We start from the raw sequence: 13935 nt of genomic DNA, 5'->3' as shown, positions 1-13935 counted from the left end.
GACCAGTCAGGAGTCTGATCGAGGTAGGGATGCTGCGCAGAGGGGTGTCCGCCGTCAGGCAGCGTATCATCTTCACAGCCGATCTATGTATGCTGAGGGAGTAACTTCCACAGGAAATGTCATCCTCATAATCATGAAGCGGCACTCATCTGTGACCTCCTATGCACATGCAGTCACTGGGTACCTATGATGCTGAGGCTCAGTCCCAGCTCGATGTGGCGACCAGTCTACAGGAGTCTTGCGCAGCGTGGGCCAACAGCCTGCTTCAGCGATACCCGTCGTATCGAGACATCCTTGAGCCGGTCCAAACTGCTGCGGGCGAGCTTCAGTATGGCCTGAGCTTGATGGTCACTGCACGCCAGCTTGGCGGCACAGATTCCCAGGGCGTGTCGGCGCAGCTGGCGACGCTGATGCGATACCCAAAGCCGGCGCGGCTGCATCTTACACCCAGGCTGGTGCCGCAGCTGGTGGCCAGGGGCAGGCAGACCCATGACCCCAGTCAGGAGGCGGTGGGCGCTCTTGCAGCCCGCCTGAAGCTGCTGCTCTTTGTGTTGGAGGACTGCAGCCGCTACCTTGGGGCCGTGCAGCAGAGTCGAGTCCCCCTCGTCAACGAGACCGAGTGGAAAACTGTGCACCACGTCTACGGCGCACTGCTGCAAGTGTGGGTCGACGTGCAGAACGAGGAGCGACGCCTCGAAGAGGAGGCCGCACTCGTGTTCAAGACCAAGGCCAAGGCCGTGACGCTGTCCATTGATGAGCAGGTAGGGTGTTCCATGCATATGCCATGCGCACTAACAACCCTGGGCTTCTGGGATGATGCTTGGGCACCTTCAGACATTTTAAAGCCCTTCCCCCTCCTTTCCCCCTCAAAATCATCCAGGAGGATGAAGATGCCTACAACCAGCAATTCCCAGATCATAGACTGGCATTTGCAGATTTGGAGCTCGATCATGACGTCGCTGATGCACCTGATGAAGTCTCAGGCCCCGAGCAGAAGGCAGCCTTTGCGCTGGTGGGCACCCTCAAGGGCCATGTCCTTGAGCGCCTCGCGGCGGCCTATGCGGCCCTCTTCGCCTCGAGACGCGAGGTTGTGGCCGCCGGACGGTCGCCCGCCGCCTTCTTATCAGCATATCAGCTGGGTCTACAGATCGCCGGCGGGGACAGCACATTTGATTCAAGCCTTGACCGGGAGACATTCACTGGACATATTACGGCGGTCGCTCAGGAATTCCACACCCTTGCCAAGCCGGCCTCTCACGAAGCTGACGTGGAGACCTTTGATATTCAGTCTCCCTCGAGTGAGGAAGCTCTGTTGATACGAGCTCCTGTGGCTGCACTCCAGCGCCATCTCCTGGAGCTGCTTGCGGAGTGGCCAGAGCATGTACTCCTCGTGCAAGTGAGATGGGAGAGGTTTGCTACTATTGTGCACTAGCAAACAGCTATGGGCGGCTTCTATGCCAGCAGCTGGGGTCATGTCACAGAGCAATCCCATTCAACCACGTGTTGTGACTTCCTGCAGGTCCTGAGAGTGTCTGAGAGGCTGAAGGAGCTGGATGTCGGTAGTCCGCTGAAAACAGTGTTGACCGGTGTCGAACTGTTGCTGGCTCGTGCCCAGCAGTGGGAGTTGACAGCAGCGAAGCACGTCAGCTTGGCGAAGGAGCTTGCCCCCCTGGCTGCTTTGGCTGCGCGCTGGCGCAAGTTTGAGTTGCAAGGTTGGCGATCGCTGATATCGAGGGTTCGGCTTGACTTCAGCAACAAGGCTAGGAAGGTGAGGCCCATCCGGCTATGGCACACACCGGCGTGGAAGTCCGGAGTCTAAAACGTGCCTGCCTGCTGGGCAGCTGTCATGGGTGGCAATATCCTGTGCACGGGTATTGATCACGGCCTCTTCCAACCCCACATTGTCACAGGCATGGTTTAGCCTTTACGAGCTGCTCATCAGGACCGCCAAAGGGGAGCTTCAGGCTGAGTTCGACACTGTCATAGTTGAATTGCAGACTCTCTTTGAGGTGGGTCGGACCCTGACCTGATATTGAGGTGCCCGGCTTAGGCTCACGCCGCCTGTTGATCTGCTCACGATCGGATCCTGACCTTGCTCCTTCATTCAACATCGCAGACTTCACCGATAGGCGAGTTTGCTGACCGGCTGGCCCTGCTGCACAGCTTCATGGGCCATCTCAATGTGCTCGATCAGAGTGCCTCTGGAGGAGCCCCAGCCCAGACGAGCCGAGCAGGCATGTACCGGACAATCCTGCTCAACGTACACGGCTACTACTCTCAATTCGCTGAAGTGATTGCCGCTAAGATCTCGGAGGAGCTGAAACCTCAAGAGAAGCAACTCAAGGTGAGGTGGGATGTGTGCAACAGGGAACCAGCCGTCAATCAGGCGGTACACCTCCTCTGCCAACATTGTGCCATGGCGCACACGGCATCAGGCCCTGACATACAACAACACTGCTACTTTCCGTCTCACGAACCCTGCTGTGCACATTTGTAGGAGTACGTTGCACTCCAAAAGTGGGAGTTCAGAGGTTATGACGATTCTCGTGTCATTGTGGAGAAGCATCAGCGTCAGCTGCATCGGTTGACACGCCGAGTGAACGACATACTGAAGGCTCCAGCGGGCCCCATCCTAACCTTGACCCTGGAGAGGAGCGGCTTCGACGACATGCAAGCTCGGTGGCCTGGAAAGCCAGGGAAGCTGGAAGAGGGAGGGGAGAGGATCGAGGATGGCAGCACAATGCCATGCACTGCTGCAGCAGGCCTGCAGCAAGCGATGACCAAGCGTTCAGCAGCACTGGTGGCTCACTTTGAGAATTTCATCTCCACCCTGGCGGAGAGGACTGCGCAACTCAGGGCGGACACAGCGCGGGGCCACATCTCCAGAAAGCGCCTGGCCCTCAAGGATCTGTTTGATGCCATCTCGGAAATTGGCATCAGCAAGTCCGAGATTGCAGTCCCGGCACAGAACAGAGGGGTCTTCTGCAGTTTCATCCAGGTATCTGCCAAAGAATGGGCTTTTGTCGTTTGCTGAGTTCGTATGGGAGTTTTATTAGGGAAAACCCTTCATAAGGATCCACAATGTGATATAACTGCAACTCTATTTTACCTCTTTCACAGGCTTTCCCGGAGGTCGCTGGTGAGGACGGCACCAAAATCTCCAACCTAGTTGAGACCATCAATGAGTATTATTACAAAAGCATTCTGCGTATGAAGAAGGTCGACGAGGTGAGGATGGTCCTGAAGGTTGGCCTGTTCTCTGTGTGGCAAAAACAGAGCATTACCCGGCCGTAAAGCTCTCCAATAGACCATGAAGCGTATATTGGCTGGCGCAGGCTATGGAGAAGTCGCCACATGCGGATCTGGAGCCGCACCATGCTCTGGCCGCGCAACACATGACCCATCACATTGTGTATATGCTGCAACAGACTCGTGAGAGTTTGAATGCTTGCACCCGAGCGAGTACCTTGATCAGGGCGGCTGTCTTCACAAAGCGACCAGCGCCTAATGGCGGCTTGAGCGGGTCAACTGAGTCTCTGACGTCGCAACATAGGAGTATGTCAGTTCGTCTCCTCACGATCAAGACAGTACTTGATGAAGCCTGCCGAGGTCTCAGCATCAGCTTGCCACACCAGCCATCTGCAGAGCTGAGTGGACAGCAAAGAGTGATGCGCACGCTCCTGGAGATGGGCCACCGGGTGGCCGCACTACAAGCAGCACTCAGCGAAGCGGCTTTGCCTCCCTTGTTCAAGACCGGACTCGTGCACAGTCGAGCCTCGGACCTAATGGAGAGCATGCAGCAGAGTCTGAGGAGCATGGAGCGTGAAGTGGAGGAGATTTGCAAGACTCATGCAGATGGCTTCACTGCCGACGTTCTGCAAGCATTCCAGGCTACCGATAGCACTGCAGCACCCGATGGAGAGGAGGCAGCAGCCAGCCTCAGGCAACACAGCTCTGACCTGCCAGTGTTCGCGGAGTTTCTTGCACAGCTCCAAGGCGAGCTGCTCTCCCTCCAAGAAGCAGACATCCCCGAAGCTGAACCGACGAGCTTGGAGAGACTGGACGTCTATCTGGATTGGCTGGGCATACTCAAGACTACTGTGGAGAAGGTCTCCATCAGCCTTCGCGAGGTGCTTAAATTTTCTGCAGGCCACCCAGACCTTCAAGGGAGCGAGATGGACGCCCTTGAGAGAATCCTGGGCATTCTGAAATCAGTCATGGCGAGCATTTCCTCTGTGGGTGCAGCTACCTCGAGGCTAGCCTACTTCATCACATCCTTATTCTGTGGCCTCATCTCCGAGGGATTCTGCCGACCAGATGATGATGACGGTGAGGCAGGTGGCGAGATTTTCTTGTTCTGTGTTGGAACGCATCTACGTTATACCTAATCGGGAGACAAATTCATACATCTGCTCAGGTGAAGCTGGCGACGAGAATGGCCCTGCTCAAGAAGGCACGGGCATGGGTGACGGATCAACAAAGGGAGCCAAGGATGTCAGCGATGAGATTGACAACGAAGACCAGCTTCTAGGGACTGACAAGGACAAGCAGGACGACGGCGACAATGAGGACACAATGGACAACGACGCGAAGGGTGAGCCTCTTGATAATCAAAACATCGGCTGTCAAACCCAGTGTTGCACACATCGATCTATATCTGAATTCACATATGCGTAGGCGTTGAGATGGCGGACGATTTCTCCGGTCAGATGGAGGATATTGCGCCATTAGAGGACGAAGCGTCAGGTGAGATAATGATTGCAACAATTATATCGCCGGGCAGGGGTCAAAACACTGAAGTGCTCATGGAGCAAGAATTGAATATTTCACCTCCCCACTCTTCAGGCAGCGAAGATGAAAACGAGGGAGAGGAACTGGACAGACAAATGGGTGACACGGGCGACGCTGGAGAAGATGTCGACGAGAGGGCAGCCGAGAACCAGGAGCAAAATGATACGGTATGTATCGCATCAAGGCAAGGTGTCAGGGGTGTCACACGCAGGATATTCTTTCCCGCTCGACACAATTCTTTTCGTCTTTTTCAGGTGAACGAGAAGGATGCTGGATCCAGTCCTGAGGATGCCAGAGGCAATACGGAAACTGTGGCTGGACTGGAGGAAGGCAATCAAAGTGGCGACGACAATGGGGCTGACGACGCCAGAGAAAAGGAGGAAGTTGGTGGCGGGGACGAAGGGGAGGACGCCCCAAGTGAAATGGAAGATGAAGGAGTAGAGGATTCAAGAATGTGAGTAGCTCCAGGTGTTTTCCTGGAAATAGAGGTGGTCATGTGCCCCGTTGCACCCTGATACAGAATATTAACTCGCATACCATAATCCCTTTGTTTGCATATGCAGGGTGGATGATGATAACCATACCCATGCCGAGGAGGAGGCAGCACCCTTTGAACTCGACCATGACATGGATGCCATGTCTGAGGTGAGCAGTCTGCAAATCCTGTCGGGAGAAGGCTCGTACTTAATAGACTTCTAAAACAGATCGCCTCCTGTTTGTGACAGGGAAGCGAGGATGAAACCTCGGCCTCTCAGGCATCAGACGCCGCTGGCGATGCCGCTAGCAGTGATGAGGAGGGAGAGCCAGACGGTGACGATGATGAACGAGAGGGAGCCGAGAAGAGAATGTGAGTCACTTTCAGCCAACCATGAAACAAACTCGCCGAGGCTCGCGTTTAATCAATTGCCTCGGGTCGGAACTTACAAAGATCCCCACAATCCCTATATTTTCCTCAGGGACGATGGCCAGACCTCTGAAAAGGATGATGACGTCGATAATCCAAGCCAAATCGATCAGATACCTGCACCTCAGAAGCCCGAGCAGAACGTCAAACTCGATCAGCAAGCGTCAAAGGGAAGCGGGGCATCTCAAGCTCCCCCGGAGGAAGCCTCTGATCAGACAGAGGCAGCGGTCGGACAAGCGGATGCGGCTGAGGAAGGGAAGGAGCCTCCTACGGCTTCAGCTCTAAATGCTGAGGGCGAAGATACAAATGCTGGCGCTGCGCCTCAAGGGGAGACAGCGGATGGGAGGAGAAATCAGCAGAAGAATCCTTACAGAAACTTGGGTAAGCCTGCCTTATGAAGCAGAGATAGTTATTTCAGGGTTTGATGGACAGCCACACTACCATTTATGGATAGTGCCCATGTGACGCACAAATAGTGGCATGCCAGTTTTATCATTCATGCCATCATTGACAGGTGACGCTCTTCAAGATTGGTTGAAGAATCTGTCGATGGTGGACGATGAAGAGGCTGACAAGGGCGACCAGCCAGCCGCTGTTGAAGAAGCAGCGGGCCAAGCTGATTACCGATATCTCAATCAGGAGGAAGAGGTGGCTGCAGGCGACGAACAGACAATGGGAGCAGCCGCGGACGGACAAATCGACCAAGAGCTTCCGGACGCGCAAGAGCAGGCTGCCCCTGATGAAGGAACAGAAAAGAATGGAGAGCGGCGCTTGGGAACGACGGACGATGCCCAAACAATGGCGGAGGCACCGACATCTGCCCCAGCTCCCCCCTCTCCTCTGAGAGTCGAGGAGGCGGACTCCTACGAAGATGCTGCTCCGACAACGGCATCTGTGACGGAGAGAGATGAAGGAGAGATGATAACGGCGATGGGGAACATGATGCAGGAGGAGCGAGTCAGGCGTGAAGTCGCCTATAACGAGGTATATCCCGCTCTTGGATGTGACAGTCGTGGTGCAGATGAATATTGCTTGACCTTCCCCTTTTAATGGAAGCGCTAAAGGGTTGCCATGCTATCGCAGGACGCCGCTCAGAGAAAATCATCGCCAGATACACATCAACCAAGGGAGGAAGGTACGTGTCTATTGTGGCAGGCATTCTTGATCATAGTTACCAGGGTGCCAATCAGGAGATTTTGAGCGCAATCTCACAATCCCACAGGTCGTAATCAGCACATCTGGAAGTCCTTCGACTTTGCCAACGCTGGCCTTGTGGGAGATCTAACAGAGAGACTCAGATTGATTCTGGAGCCATCAACAGCAAAGAAACTGGCTGGTGATTACAGATCAGGGAAAAGGATCAACATGAAGCGGGTGAGTATCAGACATCCGGTGATTGGTTCTGCAGTAGACGCTCGCTGAGAAGATGGTAAACTTAACAGAATTCTCTGCGAAACGCGCCGCAGGTGATCTCTTACATAGCTTCCCAATTTCGAAAGGACAAGATTTGGATGCGCCGTAGCATACCTGATACACGAAAGTATCAGGTGGTCTTGGCTGTGGACAACTCCAAATCCATGTCTGAAATGGGTTGTTCGAACGATGCATTGCGATCTTTGAATCTCATCAGTAGATCGCTGTCACGATTGGAGGTAAGCCAGGGAGTTCTGTGACAGGGGCCTGCCTTGATTGTTGCAGGATGTATTCCAACGCTCCAACATCTATGCTCTGTATCTCAGGTCGGCGAGCTCGGCATCATCAAGTTTGGTGGCAACCACGGTGCTGAAGTCCTGCACCCATTGGAGAAGCCGTTCTCGGACGCTGATGGTGCTCGAGTCGTTGAACAGGTAAATGCCGAGCACCTGCTTTTCAACCATATCTCTTGGCGTTCGGGCCGATAGCTCCCGGTCTTCCTTCTTGACTGCCAACCCACAGAACTCCCTGGTCCTTCCCTCCCTCAGCTCACATTCGACCTCGACAACCAGATCTCCGACACTCCAATGCAATCCTTGCTCGAGACCCTAAATCCTATGCTCAAAACGGCAAGTCTGCGCCAGCAGGGAGCATTGAGATCCACTTTGAAGCAACTGGTCATCATCCTTGCCGATGGGAACATCAATGAGTCCCAAGGATTGCCAGCTCTCGTAAGGGAAACCACTATGAAGTCCGGCGTTCTGTTCGTCTTCATCATCCTGGACAACCCCAATATGTCTCTTCTGGATAGAAAGGTAAGCTGCAATGCCTACCGAGGAAGATAAGATTTTTAGTGCGCCCGCAACCGTTTACCGAGGTTTAATGCCCAATCTATCCTAACCCCCCTGCGTAGTCTTTCTCATTCAATGGCGGCAAGCTTGACGAGGAAAAGTATCTGAAATCCTTCCCCTTTCCCTACTATTTGTTGGTGAGGGACGCCAAGCTGCTCCCACAAACCTTGGCATCATTACTGACACAGTGGTTCCAATATCAGTCGCACGCATGACTGTCGCAGCTAACTCGGAAGACAAAGCCATCTTGGACCTGACATCGATTTTGTAAGACTAAAGCCGCAATGATCTAGTTTGCCTGACGCCCTTTCCAGACCTTGCGAGTACGGAAGTCTAAGAGTACTGTACACTTGAGTGTGATGAGCCTGAAATAGACAGATGCGACTATCAGTTTTAAGGCACGCACGGTTTGGAATACAATGACTAATCTACAACTACAGCAATACATTGGCTTCAGCCCTCGAATACGAGCTACCCCTTTGTAATCAAGGTATACATAATGATCAAGATTTTCCCAACCTGCTGGCTGTTGTGCGCCTGTATCACTTTGTAAGCCGGATAAGGGCCCATGCAAACAAAATAGGAACCTGCATATAGAACAGGGCGATGTCAGTAGAGCCGTCAGCCATAAGGGAAGGGAGTTTTATCATGCAATCTGCAGCCCTCTTACGTTTGCATATACTGTGACTTATGCCCAGGTTGTAAAAAATATAGAGAATGCTTGCATCGTTTCCCCACCCTCCCCCCTCCCCGGTGTTCTCTTGACGAAGCAATCTATAAGATCCCCGGAAGATAAATGTTTAAGTTGCAACAGGCAGCACGTGCGATCTTCTGGCCGCTCCTGCCGTGAAGCATCAGGAGGTTCAACATGAAATGGACCTGACAAGCTGATAGGTATAGATCTCACTCCGGAGCCTAATTAATATTCGTGGTGAAGTACCTCAAAAGCACAGGAAAGTCGTTGGGTATTCGTGGTTATTTTTTCCTTACTAATGATGACGTGCATCTCCATTTGAGTTGATAGAGATTTGAAGCACAGAGAGGCTTTACTTCCAGTGCCAACTTCACAGAAGGCACAATGTGGAAGTACAGTTTGAATATTGTCGGCAACGAAATGCATTACGCTGAGATAACACACTGAGTGTCTTGCTATAAAACCCCCTCCATGAGCTATAGCGGACACTGAACCTTTATCTCGGGCGTGGGCCTGGCATGCTGCAAAAAACTCTCCGACCACGGCGTGAATCGCGGACGGTCCTCCTATAAATTAACACACCTTTTGCTTGCGTGCCTGGGGTTGCAGTACGACTAAAAGCCTCTACAAGTATCGCAGGGTATGTTTTAGCATACTTGGACCCAACCCTTGTAAGCGCTCCCGCATTTTCGACCTGTACAGCGTCGATGCTGTCTCAAGTTGTGAAGCATTCCTGCTGATCTTGCTGGGGAAGGAAAAAGTGATTACAATCGTGAATGGATCTCACTGTAAGTTGGACTGGAGGCCATTGTCCTGTTTCACATCCCAAATGTCCAGAGCGCTGCGACTGTGGGTTCATTGACGGTCGATTGTGTTTAACGGGCCTCCGTTAAAAATGCATGGTATTCTTCTGCGAGAGGTTGGTGGCAGAGACAAACCTCGTGCACCGGCTTTTGAAGTTGTATGCAGCTCACCGAAAGTTTCTATCAGAGCATGTTATCTGAGGAGGTAAACGGGAGTGGAATCCGACCAAAGTTACTCTGTCTTGAAATCGTCGCGTCTCAGGCGCTAGTTCCCACAGAGCATCACCGCTACGCCGCGAAACTCACCCGGTTTCGGGCCCACCAGATCCTCACCAAGCTCCTCATCATCAGACAGGCAGCATGGCTTGTTGCTGGTGCCACTAGGACCAAAGGATGAAGCCTGCTGGGAGAGAACGGCAATTCACTCTGTAACATCGAAAAGGTCGAGGCATTGGTGGATACCACCGTCGGACCAGGGGCACACCAAGCAGAGTAGGCCTGACATTGTTGGCGATGATGAGCGATGGGGCGCACATGATAGCTTTGAAAGTGTGTGTGTGCATCATCTGAGCAGGAGACCATTCCAACAATACCGTTTATTTTCGACGGAATTATGTTCACAGTCGGCTTGCAATGTTTTCTAGGCAGCATGAGGGTGCGTATTGAGATTGGAGGGTGATAGGTGATCTTTTGCCGCCGTAAGTTGCCTCAAAGATAATGGGCACTCTAGGTTGGTTCCCACCCAATGTCCGGCTCACATGGAGACTGCACTTCACGATGTTCTGTGAAACGTTGGCAATGATTTTCATGAGCAGCACGTCCTGTATCCCTGCAGCCATTTCATTTTACAACACTCCCTGTAGTTCGTGTACTCATTTGGTCTTATGCTGGGTTTGGTGTGAGATCACTGGACTTTTTCTTGGAATGGCCGTCCCGGCCAATTCACTTATATGATGGTCTAGAAACTCTTCCGATACCATCCATTGGGGCAATGGTTTAGTGGTATAATACTCGCTTAGGGAGAAGTGCCAATCGATTCCGGTAAAACGGAATGAAACTTCGCAAACTGCGAGTGGTCCCGAGTTCGATTCTCGGTTGCCCCCGCCTTTTTGGATTTCCCCCTTTTGTGTTGCCACTGCCGACACGCTCTGGTCCGCGTCTCTGTGCTTTCGTTGGATGTGATCTACTCCCGTTATTATATTCAGAGCAGTTGGCGCGGTACCGGGGCATTACACAGTCAAATATTTTCTTGCCAGGTCTGCTGCAAGGGGTGCAGCACCGGAGGCCCTGTAGATGAGCATCAGGTTGAAGGCAATCTCCCGGCTCATGTCATCCCTTGCCATCCCTGGCACCCCCTCGGCCAGAGCACGGCAGTAGTATGTGACAGCCACATGTGGGATGCCCAACTGCTGGGCCGCACGCCCCAAGTTGTACAGGCTCTCCTGATTGAAGGCAACATGGGGAGCAAATAGTTGGAGGCTTGAATCTCTGCAACCCCAACATGCTGCTCTCATGACAGAACAATCTCAGATTGGCATGCAGGACTGATAGGTGAACTATAATCCTGGGCGATTTCCATTGACACACTGCTACCTGAGTGTTCAGGCGCGTGGCCGCGTACTCTTCCAGGAAGGCGAACGCCTGCAGGACCAGGGCCTCCTTGTCGCTCACCCCTCGAGCACACGCCTGATTGATGAGTCCCGAAGCGATGCACAGCAGGACCAGCGGTTCGCTGGGCTTCATCCTGCAGTGTGCAGACTGTGTGATCATCATTTGACGCGACCCTTGCACAGCCCGTGTAATGGTGATCAATGGCTGGCCAGGAGCCATCCGGCTCACCCCACAACGCGCCTGTAGGCATGCAGGTACTCAGAGAGGGCCTCGCTCCATGCCCCCAGCGCCATGTGGCAGTGCCCAGTCAGCAGCGCCAAAGGTAGCGAGGTGGGATTGCGATGGCGCTGAGGGATCAGGAACCGCAAAGCAGTACGGGACTTTCCTGTCCTCGCCATGCAGCTGCGAGGGTGGGAATGCGGCAGCGAGGGGGGGTTCTGCAGGAATGCAGTAACCAGAGCGAGGACCAGAAGGTTCAGGCATGGCAGGAGCATCACATGTCAAGCCCTGTGCAGGCTGCAAGGCATGTCCTGACGCAGCATCACGCCCTGCAGAGCCTCACAGCGCAAAGGAGTTCCAGGGCTGACTCGCCAGCGGCCACCGTGCGCATGCCAGCCGCAGGTTGTGCAGCGCGGCGGGGAGATCGTGCGCTGCGATCGCCCCTCTCGCAGCCAGCAGCCTGACTGCGTCCCTCTTCCAACGATGCGCCCAGCGCTTGCCACAGACATCCAGCGCGGCAGACGCCAGTTCCCGAGCCTCTTCCCACCGCCCCTCCGCGTGCAGGGCCTGCCCCGCCTGGACCAGGAGGGCAAATGGGCCTTCCTCGCGCAGGAGTTCCCGCATGACAAACCCTGCGGCGGCACCCTCCTCCTCCTCCTCTGCACATTTGGGTGGCATGGGAGGTGAAGGTGAGCCTCGCGTGGAGCCGGCAGGATGGGTAATGCAGTTGCAGAAGGAAGACCCAGGGTCAGTGCAGTCCTCATGTCTGCCTCCGAGGGACACGTTCTTGTTCACGATGGGGGGCATACGTGCAATCCAATCCCACCCAGGCTCCAGAGGGACGAGGGGATCCACAGGCAGGGCTCAACCATACATGCCAAAACGGCGTGACCACCCAACTCAACCACACACACACCATCCGAGTCTCTCTGCACGGCTGTGGTCACTAGCTCCTCCACACGCGCATCCAGCTCGCGCACGTGCTCCTTCCTACGGTCCAGGCGCCCATCCAGCCCCCTGAACATGCCGCCCTCAGAGTCGAGCATCGTGACGGGCCCTCGTGCTCGTCCCACCTCCCTCCCCCGCCTGCCCAGCCAGCGCAGACGCCGACGGAGCGCCACGTCGGGCGCGCTGCGCTCTGCCTCTGCCTCCAGGGCCCGCAGCGTGGCGCCCAGCGTAGGTAGGGCGAGGTCCAGGAATGCCTCCTGTGGCGGGACATGCAGGGGCGACATGTGCCATGGGGATGCAAAGGCTGCACTTCAGTAGCCGAGCGAGTGCCAAACATGTGCAGGCTCCGGTACAACAATCTCAATACCGGGACAGCGCCCTTCAGCGAGGAAGCAGGCACCAGATGATTGCCGCCCCCCTGCTGCCCTCACACCAAGCATGCCGACACAGGGGCCTGAGCACGTTTTGGGGAGCCCCAACCCGCCGCCCACACGGCTCCCCCGCCCCAACCCGTCAACGCACGCCTCACCCTGCGCCCAGCGGAGTGCAGCAGGGCGGCCCTGCGCAGGATCAGCTCCGCCCCCGCCCCCTCCTCAGCGCCAGCACCCTCCTGCTGCACGGCCAGCACCTGCTCCACGCTTTCCAGCAGGGCGGTGGCCGCCGCGTCGTCGCCAAGCTGGCGATGCAGCGCGGCGGCCCGCAGCGTCGCCGCCGCATGCGCCGGGTGGCCGGCGTCCAGGCCCTCCACGAGCGCCTGGACCATGTCCAGCGCGCTGCGCCGGTCGCCCAGCGCCTCGTGGCAGTCTGCCAGCAGCGTGGCGACCACGGGATTGGAGCCGCCACCCACCTCCATCAGCGGGGCCAGGAAGCGCAGCGCCAGCGGGGGGTGGCCCGCCGCGGCCAGACGCTCGCCTACCTCCAGGTACAGGTCCGCGAAGCCCTCCACTGGCTCAGCGAGCAGGCTTTCGAGGTTGGAAAGCGCGGCAGGGAGGTCACGCTGCGCGAGCAGCGCCAGGCCCCGCTTCACCTGTGCCAGGCACATCACAGTGGTGACATCTGCTCAAATGGCAGTGCACCCCGTCCTCAGTGGACAATGCCGCGCATCCATCTCCACCCGCCATACACCTTGCACTACCTCAATCCCTCCCTGCACATGCAATTTGCTGCGAGTCACTGCTCTGAGACTCCGCCTCCGAGGGACAGATAAAAAGCACAAGGAAAGCTACCTGAAGGTCGGCGGGGAGAGGCTGCCCTCCAAAGAGCTCTGTCTGGACTCGAGAGAGCAGGCTCACAGCCTCGGCCCATCGCCCAACCTCAGTGAACAGTTCGGCCAAAATGTTGATGTGCGTAGCATCCACAGCGGCGGGATGACTTGTGATGAAGCTATTCAAAGCCTGCCAGGGGGATGAGGGATGCAAAGATCACAGCTTGGAAGGTGGGGCAAGCTAGCCAGCTGTCCAAAGATCAAAGTGGAAGGCCACTCCTCGCACTCTGCGGCAGGACCTTGTCTACAAACAAAGGCTTGGCCCTCGCCATCCCTCAAGGCAACCTCAATCAAACAGAACAGACATATGTGCTCAGAATCAGGCTCGAGCAGCACAACTGGCAACTCGCCATCACCTGCACGGCAAGGTCATGCTTGCCAGTCTTGTAGTAGAGACGTGCCAGGGCTTTGGGAACCTCAGCGTGGTCAGGCTGCAT

General features: G+C 55.3%; 2 protein-coding genes across 2 annotated transcripts; one reads left to right on the top strand and one right to left on the bottom strand.

Annotated features, from left to right (window-relative positions):
* Nucleotides 1-344: 344 nt before the first annotated feature.
* Nucleotides 345-3294, top strand: F751_3795 (hypothetical protein; the record flags this gene model as incomplete). The annotated part of the gene is made up of 6 exons (XM_011399369.1): nt 345-761; nt 881-1396; nt 1911-2009; nt 2117-2344; nt 2771-2998; nt 3121-3294. 6 exons carry the CDS (start codon nt 345-347, stop codon nt 3292-3294), a joined length of 1662 nt encoding a protein of 553 aa, XP_011397671.1.
* Nucleotides 3295-10685: 7391 nt separating this feature from the next.
* Nucleotides 10686-13935, bottom strand: F751_3794 (General transcription factor 3C polypeptide 3; the record flags this gene model as incomplete). The annotated part of the gene is made up of 8 exons (XM_011399368.1): nt 10686-10898; nt 11050-11200; nt 11296-11469; nt 11834-11945; nt 12203-12491; nt 12764-13261; nt 13548-13628; nt 13855-13935. 8 exons carry the CDS (start codon nt 13933-13935, stop codon nt 10686-10688), a joined length of 1599 nt encoding a protein of 532 aa, XP_011397670.1.

The sequence above is a fragment of the Auxenochlorella protothecoides genome (assembly GCF_000733215.1).
Source record: "Auxenochlorella protothecoides strain 0710 unplaced genomic scaffold scaffold40, whole genome shotgun sequence".
Taxonomy (NCBI): Eukaryota; Viridiplantae; Chlorophyta; class Trebouxiophyceae; order Chlorellales; family Chlorellaceae; genus Auxenochlorella; species Auxenochlorella protothecoides.
This window is presented reverse-complemented; position numbering and strand designations above follow the sequence as displayed.